Here is a 23,020-nt window from a genome sequence, read left to right on the forward strand (position 1 = left end):
TGCAAATGTATCAACTGACAAAGGATTAATCTCTAAAATATATAAACAGCTCATGCAGCTCAATATTAAAGAAACAAACAACCCAATCCAAAAATGGGCAGAAGACCTAAATAGACATTTCTCCAAAGAAGACATACAGATTGCCAAGAAGCACATGAAAAGCTGCTCAACATCACTAATTATTAGAGAAATGCAAATCAAAACTTCAGTGAGGTATCAACTCACACCAGTTAGAATGGGCATCATCAGAAAATCTACAAATAACAAATGCTGGAGAGGGTGTGGGTAAAAGTGAACCCTCTTGCACTGTTGGTGGGAATGTAAATTGATACAGCCACTATGGAGAACAGTATGGAGGTTCCTTAAAAAACTAAAAATACAATTACCATATGATCCAGCAATCCCACTACTGAGCATATACCCAGAGAAAACCATAATTCAAAAAGACACATGCACAGCAATGTTCATTGCAGCACTATTTACAATAGCCAGGTCATGGGAGCAACCTACATGCCCATCGACAGACGAATGGATAAAGAAGTTGTGATACATATATACAATGGAATATTACTCAGCCATAAAAAGGAACGAAATTGGGTCATTTGTTGAGACGTGGATGGATCTAGAGACTGGCATACAGAGTGAAGTAAGTCAGAAAGAGAAAAAAAATATCGTATATTAACGCATGTATGTGGAACCTAGAAAAATGGTACAGATGAACCAGTTTGCAGGGCAGAGTTGAGACACAGATGTAGAGAACAAATGTATGGACACCAAGGGGGGAAAGCCACGGGGGGGTGGGGGTGGGGGGGTGATGAATTGGGTGATTGGGATTGACATGTATACACTGATGTGTATAAAACGGATGACTAATATAAACCTGCTGTATAGAAAAATAAATAAAATTCAAAAATTCAAAAAAAACCCATAAAACTAATACTAAACTTTCTTTGGGTTATTTGTATGGAAATATGTTAATATAAATGTTTCAGACATTACATGAGATTCCTAGAAATCTTATATGTTCTGGTATAATGTTATAAGTCATAATTCTAGTTATTACTTTAAAATGTGTATCTCAGAAATAACTAAATTTCCTTGTCAATTGCATTATTACGAACTTTCATTAAACCTTTAACTGTGGTCATTTTTAAGTCTTTTGTCATTTACACACAATTCTAGGTGTACTCTGATGGTTTTGCAATAATGTTCCTATAAAAGGGTTTCATCTTCAAGGAATGCATGGAAAAGACTCTGACAAGTACAGGTTTCTGGTAAGTGACTATACTGCTGAACTGAATGAATAAGCATTTTCAGAAATCTAATGGAAAACTGATGAGTTCATAAAAGTGCTAACAAAAGATCAAGATGAAAAAAAATTACATGGGACTGAGTGAACTGATGAGGATGATTATAATTTTTGTGACTTTCTGCTTGAATAAAAAAATGTGAAAAAAATACAATGATGTATATATTCATGTATACACATTTAGTGATTTGTGGATTTGGTGTTTTTCATCATTATAATAATAATTTCCTTTTGACAAAAAAAAAAAAAACCAAAAAACTTACGGTCCTGAGAAATTTTTGGTTTTGTGCTGACTTAAGAAATTGTTGGTGAGTCCAAAATATGGAAGTTGTTGGAAAACTGCAGGACACGAAGGGCTTACTTTACACTGTGTTGTCTGAAAAGTTTTAAACGTTGAGCCCAGGAGAGATGGTCTTTAATTTATGAATGTTCCAACTGTACGCGTGTTAGTTATTAAGAACCTGGTATGAAGATGAGGCTTGAGTTATCAAAAATTTAGCTTGCCATTATATGCTTAATTTTATTGGTTAAAAATGCAGAACTTTTCAGGGCCAAGGAGAGAGTACTGTACTGAGTAGGTCACTACTTGTGGTTCATAAACTTTTTACAGTAATGGAGCAGCAAGAAATTATGTTGCTCTTTGAGAAATATAGTATGATTTTGATATATGAAATTCCATCATACAAATTGGCATAACATCACAATATATTACTATATCAGGTTTGTAGGTCTTCTTATCTTGAAAGTTAATATATACAACATTTTAAGGAAATCATACTATTAAATTGTCCTGGTAACATTCATTTGCTGCTTGCTCACTTATACTGTCATCTGCCAGTGTTTCCTATCAGTTAAAAGGCAGCAGGCACCTAACTGCAGTGGTTCACATTTTTTCATCTTCTACAAAGCTTCTTTTGAAACATTCTGCCAAAGGCCTCATGACATCGAAATAAACTATACTTTTGATCTTGTATAATAGTAACTCGGCTGAAAAATGATAAAGAACTTCCCAAGCCTGATCTATTCTCAAAGAACCCAGATTAGTTCCCACTTCTCACCAGTTCCCTATGTACTCAAGAAAAAACCCTATTTAACAATTTATTCTAGAGAAGAGGTTTTCAAACTACCACCTGTGGGCTAAATCTGTACTTCTGTACATAAGTTTTATTGGAAAACAGCCATGTTCATTTGTTTACAAACTGTTTTGGCTGTTTCCATGTTATGATGGCAGAACTGAGCAATTGTGGCAGGGACTATATGGCCCACAAAGCCAAAAATATTCACTGTCTGGTCCTTTGCAGAAAAACTTTGCTGACCCTGGCTCTAGAGTAATGCCAAGAATCAATACCAACCTCACTTACAGTCTAGGGAACCCACCTTCTCGTCCCTTTCGAAATACAAACCACATTTGCTCATTTCCAGTCTATTAGTACCTTTTCCCACAACTTCCAGACTTGTAGCATTTTTTACTATAATTCTTCAGTTCAACAATTGACAAATGTCCTTGGTGATCTGAGATACAATTTCCCTGAAGAGAAAAACCTTATTTCCCCTATTCTAAGATATGATCCAGGGGCTAATAAGCCAGTTATTTAATAAAAGGTTTTCAGAGGGAAATACCCTACCATATTAACTATATACATACTATATATATGTATACACACACACACACACACACATATATATATATTATTAATGTTGATGTAAAAAAGCATCATTATAATGTCTAGAATCAAGGGTATTGGATGACCCATTTAAATCAACTAGGTGTTGTCTTAAATCCCACCCCCTCAGTGAGGACGAACAACTCTTAACTATGTTGCTCTCCACTTTCCAGTTTGAACATAACTTTCCTTGAAAGAAGAGACAGAAGCAAGAGAGGATCCACACACCTCCAATCTCTCTTCTCTGTTATCATCAGACCAGCTGAGTCTAGGAGCAGACCCAACACTTCCAAACTAAACTACAAAAGTTTTTGTTTGCTCTCATTAATTTTCAGAAGCTTCAGTTCATTTGACAATTATTATTCTTCCTCTGCTGCTTCTTTCTTCTCTCCCCCACCCAGCTCCACCCATTCCATCTACTTTTAGAGCAAAAGGCTATTTGTAGACATGAAAGGAGGCAATAATGATTTCTTTTCTCCACTCCTCAGTTCCAGGGTTGGATATTCTCATAGAAATTTAGCCTTCTTGGCAATATTCCTACAGATCTATGCAACTCCTTTATATTCAACCTAACTGAAAAAAGTAGGTGGGTATTTTATAAACGTTTTCCCTCTCTCAAGGCAGGAAGATGAGCTGCATGTGATACACAAAGGTCAAGATGACCTCTTCAGGAAGAACAATGTGCTAAAGATCATAGCAGGCCACTGAAATTTCCCTCTGCTTCTATACCTCTTAGTTAAAGGGTTCATGCTAAGGTTCTCAAGAGATTCTGAGTCCTTTGTAGCTTTCCCTAACTGTTCTCTGAGCTTTCTGCAGACCACTTAGTTAAGATTTTTAGAGCCCACCCACCTGCTTCCCAGACCGCCTTCCTGATCTTGAGCTAAACTGCCCACAGACAGGCATAATGATTAACATTTAGCCTGTGCACAACATCTGCTCAGGCAGGGCACAGGCTTAGAGACTATTCAATTCTCAGAAGCAAGATAAAAGATGATCACCATCCAGGAATCTTTTTAAAAGGATGCCTGTTAGTCCAAGTGGTCCCTGGTGTGTGCATTTTTGTGAAAAAGTACTGGTCATGTGGAAGAAAATATGTTAGGGCAGAGGATCGCCAGGCAGGTAACCCAGGCCTGCCTGGCCACCAGTCAGAGAACAGCTTCTACATTTTTACACACTTTCTTTTGTTCACTGAAGGACCTAGAAATTCTCTTAAAGTTTAAAATCTTTACATAATAACTCATAATATGGGCAAGCTAGACAGCAATGGTAGGAAAAGGGGAACAGTTATGTACAACTTTGTGGATCATTATACATTAAATAAAGGAAATGGTAAGTAAAATGATCCCCTTCTTATTTTGAGTGAGGGAATGGAAGGGGTACAAAGTCCAATCTATACCATATAGTTCATTCAGTTTGGTTGCAAATATTATTTTAAGGGGCATAAGAATTAAAAGTTTGTTGCAAATCTTAATTTAAATAGATTGTCTTTAAAACCATCACTTAGTTTATAGCATGGAACATGAAAGTTTCAGATGTTTGCATATTCTCTATAATAAACTATACTTTAGTTTTCTTTCAGTTTCACAAAAATGTATATACAGTTGACCCTTGATCAACGCAGGGGCTGGGGTGCCAACTCCCCCTCACAGTCGAAGATCCGTATATAACTTTATACTCTGTGTTTTCTGTGATTCCAGCATCCGTGGATTCAACCAACAGTGGATTGTGCAGTACTGTAGTATTTATTTTAAAAAATTTGCGCGTACGTGGACCCGCACAATTTGTTTTTCATTCTATGTTGATTTCACTACATTAGCATATTAAACGACACACCTACCCATGCCAGTACTGTACATTAAGGACCAAAACAGGATAAGAAGGGGGTGGCACCCCACTCCCTCGAAAAAGCCCTGCCCCTCGCTTGGTAGACTAATGCATGTGCCTCCCCATCATCAGCCTCACTCCTCCTCCCTTTAAAATTAAACCCCTCTCGCCAGGTGGGCGAGAAGTTCATCAATTTAAAACTATGTTGTTCAAGGGTCAACTGTAGGACACTGTGCATTGTCATGGTAAGATCTAGGTAAACTTAGACTAGAAAACTTCCTCCACCTCTAGGTCATGTGATCTGCCACAAGGTACCAGGCTCAATTTTCTCATGTATAACAGAGGAAATGTGCCTTCCTTTCAGAGTTGTGTAGAGAAAGTGATAATATATATGAAGTGCTTTGTATACTATCAAGGATTTAAGTAGGTGCTCAAAAAATAACTCCCACTCATACTATGTAGAGAAAAGCTTTATAATCTTAAGAGCTTATCAGCCAGAGAGCAGATACCCTCCAGTGTTAAATGTACTATCTTCAAGTGGAGTCAAAGTAAATCAAGGCCTGAGTAATCCAATGCCCAAATGTAACAGATTCTAGTTGTAACAATCTTTCTACCTAAAGTGAATTCTACAGGTTAGATTAGATGTACCATAACTTTCCTGTCACATTAAGATAAGCACCTGCAGAAACAAAGAGCAGTTCACAGTTCACTCTGTTTATCTGCAAAACTCTAGCACCTATGCTGTAAATATTTAATAGCTTATTTTAAAAATCTAAAGCTCTTTTTCTGAAGTCAGCTATATTTTCCACATTGTTTAGCATTGAAGTATGGTTTGGGATTATGGAATTTCATAGTGTGCTGCACAATGACTTTGGTCTACCCTGCCTCCATGTAAACACTCCTCTCTATTATCCTCTACATTCTCTAAGGCAGTGGCAACAAACTGGTGGCCTACGGGCAACTGACATTGTGGGGTCCAAAGACAACACAGTGTTTGCTTTGGCTCACTCAGAGTTATTCTTTTCTTTATTAGTTGTCAACATTTTAATAGCAGGAGATAAAATGCAAACATCCAGAATTCTGGCTTCTCTTAGAAAACTGGAAGAGTTAGAAACTGTCTATCAATTCTCACATGGCAAACAGTATCCCAGAGCTAAGTAGTGATGGCCCTCTTTGGATGGAAAGTGACCATCCAGGTGATCACTCTCTACTGCTCCCTACTGCTTTAGACCCTGGCTGCTGCACTCACTCACAGAAGTGATGTAACGGACTTCAATGGGCCCTGCAGGGGTTTGTGTTGTCCAGTCCTGCTCCAGGATTTTGACTGTGGGTTGCATGCTGACATCAGGAGTTGACAGCAGAAGAAAGGACAGGAGGAAAATGATGCAAAGGGACCTTAACTAACTCACTGTTAACCATTTCCAGAGAGTACTACACAAAACAGAACTCCAACTGAGAGACTCTGCATGTGAAGTGTGAGCCACAGTGCACGGCACATGGTAAGTGCTCAGTAAGTGTTAGCTGGCATTATAATTAGTATTACGTTTTCAATGTACTCTATTGAATACTCTAAAGATTACCTCAAAGAATAAACAGGTGACTTGACAAGAAATCTTTGAAAAATAAGAATGAGAGATTTGCATCACAGGATACTTGAGATATATAATGAAGTATAATTAAATATTCTAGTACTGTACACCTGTAACTTACATAATACTGCACATCAACTATACTTCAAAAAATTTTTTAAATTAAAAACAAACAAACAAACAGTGCCAGTAGAAGAATAGCTCAGAAAAGAAAGCCCAAAGACAGACTCAAGTATGATATGTAAGAGTTTAATACACGATCAAATTGACACTTCACAGCAGAAGAAAGGATAGATTAATCACTAACTGGTCCTGGGACAACTGATTAAATCCCAGATAAACTAAAAATTTTTTTTTCCCTTTTAAAAAGGGGAAATCTCTAAAGGACTATATGAAAAAATGCTAGAACAATTATTTGATCCTGAGGTGGGGAAAACTTTTCTAAGTATAAAAGTCAAGTAAGAAACCATGAAAGAAAAGTTGAACAGAACTGACAAGAGAAAATAAAAAATATAACTGCTGCACATTATAAAAATGTAAAAGAAATTAACTGTGGACAGTACTATAGAATAAGATTCACCACTCACTGAGCACATGCTTAGAGCACTGTAGACTCTCTTCATCCTCACGGTAACTGGCACTACAGATACTCTTGTTTTTTAAATTTATTTAATTAATTAATTAATTTCTGGGGCTGCGTTGGGTCTTCGTTGCTGCTCACAGGCTTTCTGTAGTTGCAGTGAGTGGGGGCTACTCTTCGTTGCGGTGTGCGGGCTTCTCACTGCAGTGGCTTCTCCTGCTGCGGAGCATGGGCTCTAGGTGCACAGGCTTCAGTAGTTGCAGCATGCGGGCTCAGTAGTTGTGGCTCGTGGGCTCTAGAGCACAGGCTCTGTAGTTGTGGTGCATGGGCTTAGTTGCTCCATGGCCTGTGGGATCTTTCCAGACCAGGGCTCAAACCCGTGTCCCCTGCATTGGCAGGTGGATTCTTAACCACTGTGCCACCAGGGAAGTCCCACTACAGATACTCTTATTAGCCCCATTTTACATATGAGGTTTAGAGCTTATCAGACATTAACTGAAGTGAAATACTGCAAACTTTTTCTCAAAGCTAATGATAAGTATTTTAATGAAAGTGGTAGGTAGTTAGACATGAGCGGCTCCTCGCCCTGTCCTGGACGGGGTCATCTTTCCCTCCCCGACCTGGACACGGGTGATCAGAACATGCCCAGAGATCTTCCCTTTTTGCGGTCAAGGACCGCTACGATTCCAGCCTTATGAAGACCAAACAAGATGAACCCGTCAGCACAGGTTGACGTAGGCTCACCAAGACCTAAAAGGTGCCTCAGAGTAAAACCCGGGGTTCATTATGCCGTATTTATAATAAATTAGCATTGCGGTTTTTGCCCATGTCCCCCGGGGTTTCGCTTGGGTGCTTGTGGGTAAGCCCCTGCGCACAAAGAGAAAAGTCATATAACCTAAAGCTGTCAATCACCTCGGCAGTCAAATGATGCAAGACACAAGGAGGGACTTTCCACCACTCTGAAAAACCAGCCCTACGCCCGTTGCGGGCTGCTTCTGATTTCTGGACGGCCTGCTCCCCTTCTCTCTCTTGGGAGGATATTCTCGCTTTGCTTAATAAAACTGCTGCTGCTTAAAACTGCTCTATGTCTCTCGACTGAGTTCTCTCCTTCGGGAGGTCCAGGACAGAGGAATTGCCGTTTGGCCGGTAACAAAAGTGTTCTGTTAGCATGGTGAGATCATGGGTGATATTTTGTTCTTGTCTTGGTTTTCCAAACTCTTCAGTATCTTACATTACATTTATTTTTACAGAAAATAGATTCATTTGTAGAACTACCTTTTGAATTTTCTTTGTCATAGCTCTGTTATCTTAGAGTAAAACATAGGGAGTTCTTTATAAAAAAATAAAATGCGGTGGAGGGAGAGCGATAACACCACTTACTAGGTATCTACCAAGAGTTAGCCACTGTAAGAGCTGATTTATCTGCATTATATTTCATCCTAACCTAAAGCCTGTGAGGACAGGTATATTTTTCTCCACTTACTGAAGAAGAAAACTGAGACTCAGAGCTTTCACGGAGCTTGCCAGTTACACTGCTGGGGATTGAAACACGTCTTCAACATCTGGGCTCTCTTTATTGGGCCTCCCCCCAATTATCCACTGTACCTTCTCCAACAAGGCTATAAAAGTGTGGGCTCAATCCTATGTGTATGGGAAAAGGAACTTCATTTTCAGAAAGCAATGATAAATAAAATACAGGAGACAAAACGAAAGGTGTGAGTCGACTCCATCATCTTGGGGCCAGCTATGGCTTCATCTCTAGCAGAGCACTAAGCTTACAACTGCCGAATGTGTGTGACAGCGCTAAAAAGGTCCCTTCTTGCACTAGTAGATCATACTCTTATATCCTGTTTTCTCAAAGTTTAGAAAAGTCTCTGGAGCTCATTTATTCAGTACCACCATGACCCCTATCATCTTAAACACTTCAAACAGATGGGTGCCTATCCAGCTCTGAAACATTTCACAGGAACAAGGGTTAAAAAATTCCACTGGTAACTGGTACTTATGCTTAACCTGTCATGACAGGAAGTATGCTAATGTCTTCAATATGTTGACCTCATTTCAAATAAAATTCCTATGAAAACAAGAGACATGAAGCTCCAGTGGTAACCAGTTCCCATATCGCAACGCTTCATATTCCCAAAGAGAGCTACCAGGTATGAGTTCAGAATCACTCTCCCTAAACCTTTGCTCCCATATTTGATTTACTACTATTTTGATGCCTCCCTTGAATCTTTAGACATCATGCCTACCTAATGAGGATGCAAAATGGACAAAACCTATAAAAGAAAGACCAACTTGTAATTTGTATATACATCTCAGGACTGCTGGGACTAAACCGCTGACTAATGTTTAGTTTGGAATGGGCTGAAAACTTTGGATGTTTGCACATGGTTACTGACCATCTTGACATGATGTGATTTGTTTTCTTCCTGTAGTATAACTGCACATATCCTTTTTGAGATTCTTAGAGTTTTATATCACTGTCTCAGTCTTTTTTAGTCCAAATATTCATTGATTAACTAATCATTCATTCAGAAAACAGTTAAAGACCACCTACTGTATACCAGGCACTGTGATAGTTTCTGGAGAGACAAAAATAAGTCTTGCCTTTAAGGATGTAAAAGTCTAAAGGATGAGATGAAGTGAACAGACAACTCCCATAGAGTGTTCTTAGTGTTTTCACAGAGGTATGAACTGGTGTTGTAGAAAGTCAGAGGAGGGGCTGGGGTAATGAGGGAAAGTTCCTTAGAGGTGATGCTCAGGAAGAATCATTAAGGATCAGTAAGAGTCAAGCATTGGAAGGAAGTTATTTCCCTGAACATTCTGGAAACTACGAGAGCAAAAGGTGCCTGTAGGAACTGAAAACAGAGAGCTGACGTTAGCCCATATGTCTGAGAATAAGCTATTTAGTGACAGATACAAATGTAACGATGATTATCTTTAGTGCATCCATCAACTTTTTTGATGAAGATGACTTGGTCCCAAACCAAATTTTAAAGGACATAATTTTTCAGAATGTTGTGGTTGTTACTAATTATTTTAATAATAACCTTCCAAATGCTTTACATCCATAGAGTATGATGAGCTACAAGAATGTATTTTGCTAATGAAATGTCATACCTACTTTATCATATTAACCATAAAACTCCAATAAAGCAAACTCCAGGCAAGCTCAACACCACCACCACTGGACTCCTACCCTTTGACTACCCGTGAGTGAATGGAAAGTGCAATGCTACCCTGCAATCACTTAAAGGTAAATGGTGAGAAAGTCAATTTTTATCTTTGGTCCATTAGATGAGGGCATCAGTACATTAGAATTGATTTTCAGCGACTCGAGAAAAGTGGTTTAAAAAAAAACAAAAACAAACCAACCCAGATGAACAGAGTATTTCACAGCGAGAGTCCTACATGCTCAGATACAGAAAGACCCACTCCGCTAAGAACTGTTACCCCATAAGTATCAATCCCTCCATTTGACCTTAGAAATAGCACTTCCTTTGATAATATTTTCCAGGCCAGTATCATACTTCAGCAGTTAGACAAAAAACAAAAACAAAAAAACCCCCAGGGCCTACAGAGCATGCTAGTTTTGAACAACAGTAGACAGTTGCAAAAAGGAGCAAGTGTCACAACAGCTTTTCACTAAAGCTTTCAAAAAGCATTAAAAGAATTAAAGAACTGTGGCTAGAGTAGACAGATTCTCAGAGAAAATCAAAGATGAAAGGATGTGAATTAAGGGGTAAGAGATAAATGTCTTTCCTGAAAGATGGACACTAATAATATTTTATCAATGTACTACAATTAATTAATAATAAGCCTTGGTAAGAACATATATTACGTTTAAAAACAAGAATATGATTGAAACAGTTATACGTGATCAAGGTACAATGTATAACACCATGAGAAAAACAAAACATCTTTCACTTAAGCTCAGTAACTTTATCTTGGAAGAAGAAACAATGAACCTATCTTTGAAAGTGAATGTTAAATGTATTTTTAAAACATTTTACTTGGCACCAGGTGGGGGATGAATTGGGAGATTGGGATTGGCATCTATACACTAATATGTATAAAACAGATAACTAATAAGAACCTGCTGTATAGCACAGGGAACTCCGCTGTACAGTAGAAATTAACACAACATTGTAAAAAAACTATAACCCAATTAAAAAAAAAAGAAACATAGAAAGGATATGACAATTAAAAACAAACAAACAAAAAAATAAAAAACCAAAAAAACATTTTACCTGATTTAAATAATTTAGGCACTTTTCAAGACACCAAAGGCAACAAATGCAAGATTTCAGCACACATCGAGCACAAGCATTTTCCTGGAAAGAATGAAAAATGGAAATAATTAAAGACCAAAGAATCAAACCATATCATATAGAATATTCTAAATTTTAGAAAAATAAAAATTAAGAAAAATCACAACCTATGCTTCAAAGCCTCCACACTCACCCTTTTTTCCCTCAAAATGTAATGGCTGAATTATTTTTAATCAGTTCAATTCAACATTTACTTAGTACCTACTGGATACAAGATATAAGGTATATAAGACCAACAAGGAACTTATAATCTAGTAGGAGAAAAAAAAAACGCTAAACATAACAACAATTAGAATCAGAATATGATATAGATACTAGTGCTATGAGAGTGGAGAAGAGAGAGAGAAGACATCACTTGGGAGGTGAGAGGACTCGGGGGAGGCTTCTAGGAAGAGGGGGCATTTGAGCTAAGCTATGTAGAAATGCATGGTATTTCTGCAGTCAAGGACAGAAAGGAGGTTCCAAGGAAGAAAGCGTGTTGAGTCCACACAGAGGAAGAGAAGCACAGGACATGTGGGGAAACTACAGAGTGCAAGAGTGGGAGACAAAAGGGAAGAATTAGATTCTATTAGGCAAGGACTTTGAAAAAACATTTGCACTTGGACTTAATATCGCTGGGAACTTTGCTACATGCAGAACTGAAGTTCTGGAATTTGCCCACAGAAAGTCCAGAAAAGGGTTTTTCCTTACCTTTCCTTTGAGCTGACTGTGAATGTACATAAGGATCATTCGTGGAATTTTGACTAATGTGATAATGAAAGATCCTTTCGCCACAGTACCAAGGTGGTAACGAATAAGGCGATTCACCGATGCCAAAATAGGTGTAAATGGCAAATTCCTTTTATCCCTATATAAAAGACCAAGATGGAAACACAGAGATGGTTTAGAGGCCAAAAGAGTGAAAGATTAGTTCATTTTTCTTATTCTAGCTCTATGACAAAATGGCAAAGTAATATAAACGCTACAGATGTACCATGTAAAATTAATGTTTCATTGCTTTATGGTAGTTTCATGGGGTTCTTATGCTGTAACACTTTAAGTTAAGTAAAACTGTGCTTTGAAAGCTCTTATTAGCAAATAGTTATGGGGTTAATTGTAGAATCAGATAATGGAACTTAAAAAGACATTAGGCCTGGCACCTCATTGTAATAGAAAACTATAAGGCCTATTGTAGTGTATATTCAGCTATGAAGTTAGGAAAGGAAGTCACAATACTTGTTCTGATCCATACAAATTAAAAAGACTTGTTATCCTTTGATGGACGTTTACATAAAGCAAAAGTACATAAGACACTACTACAAGATTCGTTCTTCTGCTAAATGTAATTTAAGTGTAGCATGACCTGCGGTTCTAATTAATTTTTTGAGAAAGCTACAGAAGAGTATAAAGAATAAAATAATAACCTCCCATTTTCCTACCTCACAGAATGATCAACTACACATTTTGTTATATTCACTTCCAATTACTTTTTAAAGAAATGGAACTCTTGCCGGTCTCAGTTCCATTTCCTTTAGACAAAACCACTTAGATGATCTTAAGTTTTCTTTCTTTCTTTCTTTTTTTAATTAACCTACAACACTATGTTAGTTCTGGGTGTACAACATAGTGATTCAATATTTCTATACATTACAAAATGATCACCACAATAAGTCTAGTTATCATCGGTCACTATACAAAGTTACTATCTTTCTCTTCCTGACTTATTTCACTTAGCATAATAATACCCTCTAGGTCCATCCATGTAGTTACAAGTTAAGTTATTATCTTTCTCTGTCTGACTTATTTCACTTAGCATAAAACCCTCTAGGTCCATCCATGTAGTTACAAGTTAAGTTTTCTGACAAGCATAAATTCTCACCTAGTAAAATAGTATGTTACCACAGCTCCTGCCACAGTCATCTGTTGACAGGCTAGAATAAATTCACTGATCCAAATCAGACCCACCACATGGTACCACCACATGTATTGTAGAGGCCCAGAAACTTTGAACTCCACAAAGCCTTGGTCATTCTGAACAGCGCTGCCTAGGAAAATATCAAAGAAGGAAAGAAGGAGCACATAAAGCATAAACCAATAAGTATGGCTATTAAATCTAAGAGATTAATCTAATTTCCAACAATATGTCCCTATCCCCAAACCACTGACTTCATGATCACAGAGCTATTACATTAAGGGACCCTCAAAGCCATCATATATAGCTTTTAAAAGTTGTTCTATTTGAATATAGATTTTTGTTTTAATATTTATTTATCTATTTGGCTGCACTGGGTCTTAACTGCGGCACATAGGATCTTCGTTGCCACGTGCGGGATCTTTAGTTGAGGTATGTGGGATCTAGTTCTCTGACCAGGGATCGAACCTGGGCCCCCTGCATTGGGAGCTCAGAGTCTTAGCCACTGGACCACCAGGGAAGTCCCTGAATATAGTTCCTACCACATTATCAGTTATTTAGTGTAGGCATGAATTTTCAAACACTTCAATTTTTTTCCAGAGGTACTACTTGTCCAATAATTATAGACCTAAATTATTAGCAAAGTACAGAAATTAATATTATTTTCAATTGGTGATGGTGTGCTGAATGGCCAAAGAAGTTACATATAAGCTTACTATCCTTATACCACTCCTCATAACTAATTCCATTTAGACATACATAACCTTTGATATTACGTATGGCTACAAGCAAGTCTGGGAGTCTACCTGTGAACTGTATCACTACTAGCTCTACATGAGTTCAGGTCATTTCCAAACTAGAAAGTCCCAAGGAAGCAAGTTGATCTTTGGCTATAACTGGAGTTTGAGGCAATTCCAGAGCAGCACTGCATTCATTAGTTCATCTTAGAATGAATCCAAATGTCTGAGTCAGTACAGGAACTTACTTCAAATCCATAACCATCTTGAAACTGGATATGATTTCAGGCCCTACCTGGTTTAGACTCACTTTGCTGGGATGTTCTAAAAATCATGAACGGGGAATATGTTATTGAAGAGCCATAACCATTGCTAATTCTGATGGTTGTTAGACCTTAGTCCATAAATGTCTTAAGAATTATACCTCTCTGATGTTTTAAAATATTTTAATGCAAATCAGTTTCATTACTAAAAGAAAGAAGTAACATGTCTTCTTACCGGTAGTGCCGAGAAAGAGAAGTGTCATGATCCAATACACCCAAAACAGGACGAGAGCAAGGAAAGTCCAAAAGGGTTGGAAGACTAGCAGTGGCAAGTGAATGAAAACCTTGCCAGCCACGTGGAACAAGGCGATGGTGAGAGCAACCCGCTTGCGCATGACTAACATTATGAGGAACAAGATAACCTGTAGGAGAGAACAGATGGAAAGATTCCAGCTACTGTTTTAAGCAGTAAAAACAGAAACTGAACAATGGTGGAAAATTTTTAACATAACCGTTCATTCCAAAATGGAGATGTATCATTCTCTGAACCCCAATAACGCTTTAACAGTCTGTATCTCTCTTGCAGCCCTTATTTTTCATTATATATTGAAAATGTCTTTTAAAGCTAAACATAAAAGAGTTTCTCAATTTATTAATATATCCTAGATGTATTAATTCTTCTACTTTCCCTTTTTCCACTCGTTATGAATCAAAACGTGTTGTTTGTCATCAGGATGAGACTCTTAATTTACTTAAATAGATACATGCTTGCCACTCTGAAAATGGGGGAAAAGACGATATGCTATGACCACAAAAGCACAGAGAACTTATACCTCATCTCCCTTGTTGGAACAAAAGCACCTTACAAGCAGGGTCCATGTCAAATTTATCCTTTGTCACTCCCCACTCTGCCCTGGCACCTGGCGCAGAGAACTGTACTTAAAAGATGATTAATAAATATTTGTACAACGATAGCAAACAAAAATCTTTTGGCACCAATGGTTTTACAATGGCTTTATTTTTAGTTTCTAATGCTCAATGAAAAGCTTGGGATTGCTCCAAGAAGTGGACTGAGATTTTTTTCCCCTTTTTTCAGAGAGGAGAAGGAGATGAACCAAAGATATGAATATAGATTATTGAACCACATGTTAATGAATAATTTTACTGCAATTCTTATAATAATTATACTAGTTAGTGAAGCTCACCTCTCTTTTTAAAATAATGTTGTTAAAAGTTTAAAAGGGAAAAATGGGAAATACTTAGTGAATACGTAGATGGAATGACACTAGGTAGCCTATTTCTTAATAGACTTTTCTATAATTACACTATCTCATGACAATAAGATGTATGTTCTTACTAGAAAATGATAATTAATACTCTAGGTGAAAATTCCCTCTCAAAAAGCAGGCAGCACAGAATAAAATGTCACATAAAATAGCACTCATCATTTAGGGGAGCCTTCTGAAGCCTTCTGAGTACGTCATACACTGTGGGGCAGAGATTTCATCCAATAGGGATCATGGTTAGGCATGCAATGGCTAAGCATGAGTTTCTGCTTCATTAATGATCTATAAATTAAAACATAAACCTGAAAGATACACCAAGGCCTGTACTCACTGTGAACACTGTGGCTGAAATGGCATAGATGAGGAGGGCCCGAAGATTGTCTTCAGCTACCTGAAGCTGCTCAGGGATAACTGTTTCTTTGGGAGACTTTCTTTGCTTTGCATATAGCCACCATAGTACACCTGTGCCACCTGGAGACAAAAAAAAACAATTGTTTTTGCAATAACTGGCACAAGAAAATGTGTAACATAAATCCTCAATTTTCTGGCCCCTTCCTATACATCAACGTGGACTAACACAGCAACAATCCATTTGGCTGGGAGGTGCGTGGCCGTAACTTTTTGCCAGCATAAGGGGAACGCCAATGACTCCACTTACATCTTCCACATTAGGCACTTACAAATCTCTCACTGTATCAAATAAACTTCCTTTAACTGTATTTATTATCAGCTCTGAAGCTGAGAGAGAGCCAGCAAGGACAGACACCCCTGAGAGGAACTGGTCACGAAGAGAGCCTCAGCGCCTGCTTAAACTAGGGAGCCTATGGGAAGCAAGTAAGGGTTACAGAAATCAGCAATGAAGCTGAGGAAGGCAAAGATCTTCTCTGTTGTACAGTAACCCTAGTGCCTAGTGAGGATACACTCATGCAGTTGATGAAATATTTGTACAATGAATAAATGAAGATCAAATGAGTAGTTCCCACCAAAGGTAGGAACAAAGATAGGAAATCTTTTAGCTAGTGGGAAGCAGCCGCATAGCACAGGGAGATCAGCTTGGTGCTTTGTGACCGCCTGGAGGGGTGGGATAGGGAGGGTGGGAGGGAGGGAGACGCAAGAGGGAAGAGATATGGCAACATATGTATATGTATAACTGATTCACTGTGTTATAAAGCAGAAACTAACACACCATTGTAAAGCAATTATACTCCAGTAAAGATGTAAAAAAAAAAAAAATAGGAAATCTTTGATAGCTGGAGAGCGGTGGGCACTAGGGATGGGAAGTTTTATCTCCATGACTGGTTCAGAGATTCTGAGATCTAGACTGAAGAGGGAGGCAGACCTGCCTCCATATAAGAGAGCTGCTTTGGACACCTTCATTCAACCCATTCGACAAACACTTTGAGTGCCTACAGCACCTACTGTTCTAGGGGCTGGGGATAGAGTGGTGAAAAACCAACATCAACTCTCATGCAGTGTACAGAGTAATGGGGAAACAAAAAAAACCAAGGAAACAAGTGAAAATAGAGTATATTAAATCTAAGAAAAAAGCTGCCAGTAAGGGATAGAAAGTGCTAGCGCTGGGAAAGCATTACAATTTTATACAAGCAAGGCCTCACTGGGGTGAGACGATATTGGAGCAAAAGAATCAAAGACAGGGAGAAAGCCATCTACGAACCTATCTAAGAGTGTTCCAGGCAAGAGGAAACAGCAAGTTCTAAGATGCTGATATGGGCCATGCCTGGCAGGCAAGAAAAGAGGAGGCCACTAGAGCTACAGCAACGAGCAATGGGGAAAGCAGTAAGAGATGTGTGCAGAGAGGGAGCTGGACACCAGGTCATACTGCAAGGCCTCGTAGGCCACGGTAAGGAAACGGAAGATTCAGAGTAGAGATGTGTATGTATCGGTGGATGAGATGAATGCCTGGGAGAGAAGCAACTGGGCTGAGATCTATGCAAATCAACCAGACCTCCATGTGCACTCAGGTTAAGAGTGAATAGTGTCAAAGGGAAATTCCAACTACCTGTCGGCAAATATTAAGCATGAATTTTTCTTCTATGGAAGATGATTAAACAAACCAAAACGACCATGAGTCTACGAAGAATATTTCAGAGAAAGGGAAAGGCTACTTCCATTTTGGAATCATGAAGGTACAAGAAAACTGTTTGGAAAACTGTTTAATATCCTCAAAAAATGGGATAAAATACGTTCTCTACAAACAGAAATAAAAAGTTGAGAGAAAGCCTGAAGTTCAAGGAAGATAGAATGAGATAATAATGATGACATCAAGGGCATTGTTCATAACATCCACAGTAGATATCATTAATTAAACATTTAAACTTGTGCCAGGAATTAGCACAAAGAGTTGCAACCACATTTAAACACAATGCTATTAAGTGGGTATTATTAGCTCCACTTTGCAAATGATGAAACTGAAATTTAGGAAATTTCAGCAGCATGCCAAATGTCACATACTTGGTAAGTGGGAGAGCTGGGACTCAAATCTACTTTTATTATAAAAGCTATCCATCTGTTATGAACTGAATGCTGTGTCTCCCCAAAACCCATCTACTGAAATCCTAATCCCCAATATGGTATATTTGGAGGTGGGGCCTTTAGAAGATGATGAAACCATAAATGTGGAGCCCTCATGAATGGGATTAGTGCCCTTATAAAAGAGACCCCAGAAAGCTCCTTCCCTCTTCTGCTACGTGAGGACACAGCAATCAGATGGCCGGAAACAGGAAGATGGCCCTCACCAGATGCCGAATCTGCTGGTGCCTTGATCTTAGACTCCCCAGCCTCCAGAACGGTGAGAAATAAATGTTTGTTGTTTATAAGGCATCCAGTCTTGTGGTACTTTGTTACAGCAGCCCAAACTGACTAAGACATCATCTAAACACAGAATTAGATTTGAAGGCTACAAACTGAAATGAAAAGGAAGATGGCTGAGAGAAGGAAGACCTACAAATAAGATGAAATTGGGATAACAAAATTAAGTAGTCAAGTACAGACTGACACCAAGGAAAACAAAATCAGTGATATGGTAGATAAACTTGAAGAGTTCTTCCTCAATGTAAAGAAAATGACAAAAGGATTAAAATGATAATTTAGGAGATGATAGCAGGAGAGTAAGAAGGATCTTAAAGAGAAAACCACCAGGATGGAAACAAGAAACAAGTATAGAAATAAAGTAAACTTTTCAAAGTTGAAAAAGATTCCCCAAAAAAAGAGATCATAGGCAAACTAAGATTCTGAACTAGACAAAAATTTTAAGTTGTAAGGATAAGTTAAAAATTATATAAACATCTAGGTAAGTGAGATAGGTTATGGGCACAGGAACAAAATTTAGACTGGTCTCAAAGTTCTTCTCTGAAATGAAGTACAGACATAAGGCAATATACTGTATCTTAAGACTTTTATATGCAACAAATTCAATATTCACATGTGAAGGCAAAGGCAATCTTAGATAACCAAGAATTCAGAATATTACAACCCATAAGTCTTTCATGAATAAGTTACTTGAACTCAGATTCCAGTCAAAACAAATATGAACTGAAATTTAGAACCCAAGAATGAACTTTTATAAAAACAGGACCAGTATAACTGAATCACTTTGCTGTACACGTGAAACTAACACAATATTGTAAATCAACTATACTCCAATATAAAATAAAAATTAAAAAAAATAAATAAATAAAAACTGGACCAGTAGTTCTCACTAAAATCAGGACAGGAGAACTTAAATAAATATAATTATGAAACTCCTCAAGGCAAAGGTAAGCAAAATTCTTTGAAAAGATATAGTACAACAAATAATATTTTAAGTTTAATAATAACCTGAATAACGAACACTCAGAATATTTAACAAGAGCTAAAAAGTGCAAGTGGGCAGAAGAGAGTAGGATTAGACAGGAAGGAAAGTTTATGCTAAATTTAAAGGGGGGGGACCTCAACAAGTATTGTTTCATTTCAGCCTTTAATAATTATAGAATTCTAGACTGAAGAATATTTTCTGAAAATGTATGGGTTACCAACTGAAGAAGTGAAAATAAAATTATACCATCCAAAGCCAGGGTGAAAACAACCAAAGAAAACACAATTCCATACAGCAAAGATAGGGAAAGCAAAATAAGGAAGCATAAATTTAAGGAAAACATAAAACAGATGACATCAGTAAGACCAAACATACAAGGTAAACGTAATGGTGGCAAATTCTCCTACTGAAAGAGTTTCATATTGGGTTAAAACGTTTTTATACTATATACATAGATACACACACACACACACACACACACACACACACACACACACACACGCATACATATATATATGAATATCAAGGTCTGGATTCCAAATGCTAACACTGGTTAACTGAAGGTGGGTCCCTATAATTATGACATTTTTAAAGGCAAAAGTAAATACTCTTTAAAGAGAAGATGTAGCATGTGAAATAAAACTTTTATTTTCTCTCCTATATTTCTATTTTCTACCATGGAAGTAGTTAGATACCATGAGTAGGTATGACATTTATAATTGGGAGGGGGAAATTTTTTTTTAAGACAATAAACACAGAAAACCCAGAAGGTTTCATTAGAAACACTAAAATGAAAACAAAATAGAATGTCAATAGACAGAAAAATGAGTAACAAAATTTTAAACACACCCCCACCCCGACAGAGTTATCCTGCCAGGAACACTTTTCAACCAGAAAGAATTTCAACACCTTAGAATGGCTGATTTAGGCCTTAAAAAAGTGCAAGATAAAAAGAAAGGGTCCCTTCATTTGCCAGGCAGGGAGCACTGGAAGAATCAAGTGAAAATTCAAAAGCAGGAGCAGAACAGAGGCTCAATTACTTTCTTTTCAGTTGTACTCTCCCCCTCCAACTGATATTGACAGAAAAACGTTAGTCCCCTTTTAAAAATATTACTTGCTCTCATTCCAAAAGCCACTGACCTTCCCATTTTATTTGATTTAGTGATCTCACAGTGAACTAACTTAAATGTAATCCACTTACCTGTCTTTACATTTTATCAACGAATTCACAGGCCTTACAAGAGGAAAATTATTTAAAATAACCAAAACAGTTCAATTTGAATTGAGGGATTGTTAAAGGCAAACTTGAACTCTCAATTCTAATTACTAAAAAACAAAGGAATAAGCAGCTTACCAAGTGAACCCAGGATGAGCAGAATTGTTAAGATCCACACAAGTATTCTTGATATATACCTGATTATCACCATCAAAATCATGGACAGAACTGCAGGGAAGATAAAGAACACACAGAATATCATTTGAAAACTTTAGAAAATATAAAGAGAAACTCTTTCAATTGTTTTCTCCTAGGGAAATAATTTGTTGCTCTTGACAAGTTCATGACTCCAATTTAGGTAAGAAAGGAAACTGGCTGCTTTTGTACTTTGACTTTGGTACTTGTACCACTTGAACAGCATCACTTAAAACCAAAGGCACCTAACTGGGTTTATAAATGACAGAAAAGAATATATGCAAATGTATATGCATGACTCAAAACAGCACAAAAACAGCACAGAACTGTTGTGGATTTGCCACAGGAAGACATCAGAACTCACATGCAAACATAGATGCCGACACACAAAGTGTAGAGAATGACATGCCGTGTTGGTGACCGGAAAAATTACCACATGTAGACAGACATCAGTTAAATTAGGTGCTACACTTCCTTGAGTCACCTATGCGTTTCAGGACCAACTTCTCTGATGTTCGGTCAACAAGCCAGATGGTATATTATCTTTTTCTAGTTGTTTCTCCTCTAAAACTCCAAGAAATGGTCTGACTCTATAGAATAATATCCTGAAAACTACTGAAGCCAAAATTCCTCTGACATTACTTCTCAACTGAGGTCGGGGTCCTGACTAAGAAGCTCTTCAAAAAAGGAGCAAAGCTTAGTTTGAGTTATTTAACCAACTCCTCTACCCACCCCAAGCTAAATTCCAACATGCCAAAATCTTGAGTGAAAATCTCAAAAGAAACTGAGAAGATTTAACCCTTGCACGGGGAAATTCATTTCTGAAATCATAATTTGTTCATCTTTAATTATCTAAAGTCCCATTTCACAAACAAATGAATAAAGATCTTAAACCTCAAAAGTAAACCATTCTAATAAAAAATGGAATTCCAATGGCTTAACAACATTATTAACACTATTTTAGGTTTGGATTTTTTTTTCTTGGTTCAAGTATTCAACTATTTCAGAAATCAAAAAATTTTTAAATAAAGCTAGACTAATAATCAAGTTTCCCTGGACCATTTGCAAAGCCAAATAAATGGTTGGGATCTGTGACTAGGTAACATTATTAAGGTACTCACATTTGCAATAAATGTACAGGAACCAAAAACAGATGGGAGCGTTTCAAATATCACAGAAATAGCTTTTCATATGGACAGCATTATTTCAACTGAGTCAAGTACTACCTAAGCAAAAAGAAAATACTCTCTAATGACAAGACAGAAATATAGCTAGACTTCTCAATGACTATAATTGGTGGTAACAGGCATAAACACTCATTTTACTTATATAACAAAATAGTTGTTTGGTTCCTACTACAGTTTACTTCTCCCAACTAAAAAAGTCTATAAATTCTGATATGGCTACATATAGTTCTAGGATAATATAGGGAATTTACATCTTGAAAATAAAATTTATTTGCTTCTATTTATTTTATTATCTATTTATTGACCAAAAAACTAAATGGCTAACAAGTGGAGATTTCCTACTTTTTCAAGCAATACAGATATTAATTGCAGCAATGAAACAAATTACATAATCCAAACATAATATATCAGAAATCTTGCTCTTTGATGGAAATATAAAAGAGAATATGTAGCCTCTTTTTATAAGCAAGTAAGCCTTTTGCAATCAAAACTAAAAACAAAGGGGTGCTGATATTAGAAACCTCCTATTATCATATTAAAGGTTATTATAGCCTTTGTAATCAAAGTTTGGGAATACACCAGTTTTCTCCAATGAGAGAAAAAGAAGGGAAATGAGTTTCAGATATATTATATTCTTTTAAAAATATGTATCTATTTATAACTATATATATTCTGAAACAATTATTTTGGCTATGGGAAGTTAAACAATTTACAAGTATCCCCAGCAGTATTCATATTTTGGTTAAAAGAACAGTCTTCTACTGCAGTACTATGCAATAGCTAATAATGAGAAAAACAATTACCTAGTGATAACAAGCAAAGTCCCAATATAATTTCTTTGCTGGTCATTACTCCACTAATCAGCCTGTGTAAGACACTATTGTCACTGACAAAGGTGATCAGGGCCTCTGCAAACTTGGCATAGCAGGAAATGTTCACAGGAGCACAGCGATGGAAGAATGGAATAGGTGCACTGGTGACACAAGAAAAAAAAATCAGAAAAAAAATTACTCCTACTTAATATAAATGCCACATCAAACACACAAATGAAAGGTGAATATGACTGCAATACAGTCCACCCTCCACACATCATATGGGAGCTAAGAGCTGTGAGCTTAATGCTATGAAGAT

At 37.3% G+C, this 23,020-nt stretch overlaps 1 protein-coding gene across 3 annotated transcripts in view; it reads right to left on the reverse strand.

Moving 5' to 3' along the window:
- Nucleotides 1-23,020, reverse strand: part of SLC44A1 (solute carrier family 44 member 1) — a 218,605-nt gene that overhangs the window by 75,186 nt on the left and 120,399 nt on the right. For all 3 annotated transcript variants that reach the window (XM_067743748.1, XM_067743747.1, XM_067743746.1), the window contains exons 6-12: nucleotides 22,693-22,862; nucleotides 20,646-20,735; nucleotides 15,809-15,948; nucleotides 14,427-14,613; nucleotides 13,159-13,324; nucleotides 11,991-12,147; nucleotides 11,220-11,303 (exon numbers count right to left, since the gene is read on the reverse strand). In XM_067743748.1, coding sequence (XP_067599849.1) covers nucleotides 11,220-11,303; nucleotides 11,991-12,147; nucleotides 13,159-13,324; nucleotides 14,427-14,613; nucleotides 15,809-15,948; nucleotides 20,646-20,735; nucleotides 22,693-22,862 — 994 coding nt within the window. The remainder of the gene's footprint in view (nucleotides 1-11,219; nucleotides 11,304-11,990; nucleotides 12,148-13,158; nucleotides 13,325-14,426; nucleotides 14,614-15,808; nucleotides 15,949-20,645; nucleotides 20,736-22,692; nucleotides 22,863-23,020) is intronic.

The sequence above is a fragment of the Pseudorca crassidens genome, chromosome 7, assembly GCF_039906515.1.
Source record: "Pseudorca crassidens isolate mPseCra1 chromosome 7, mPseCra1.hap1, whole genome shotgun sequence".
Classification (NCBI taxonomy): domain Eukaryota; kingdom Metazoa; phylum Chordata; class Mammalia; order Artiodactyla; family Delphinidae; genus Pseudorca; species Pseudorca crassidens.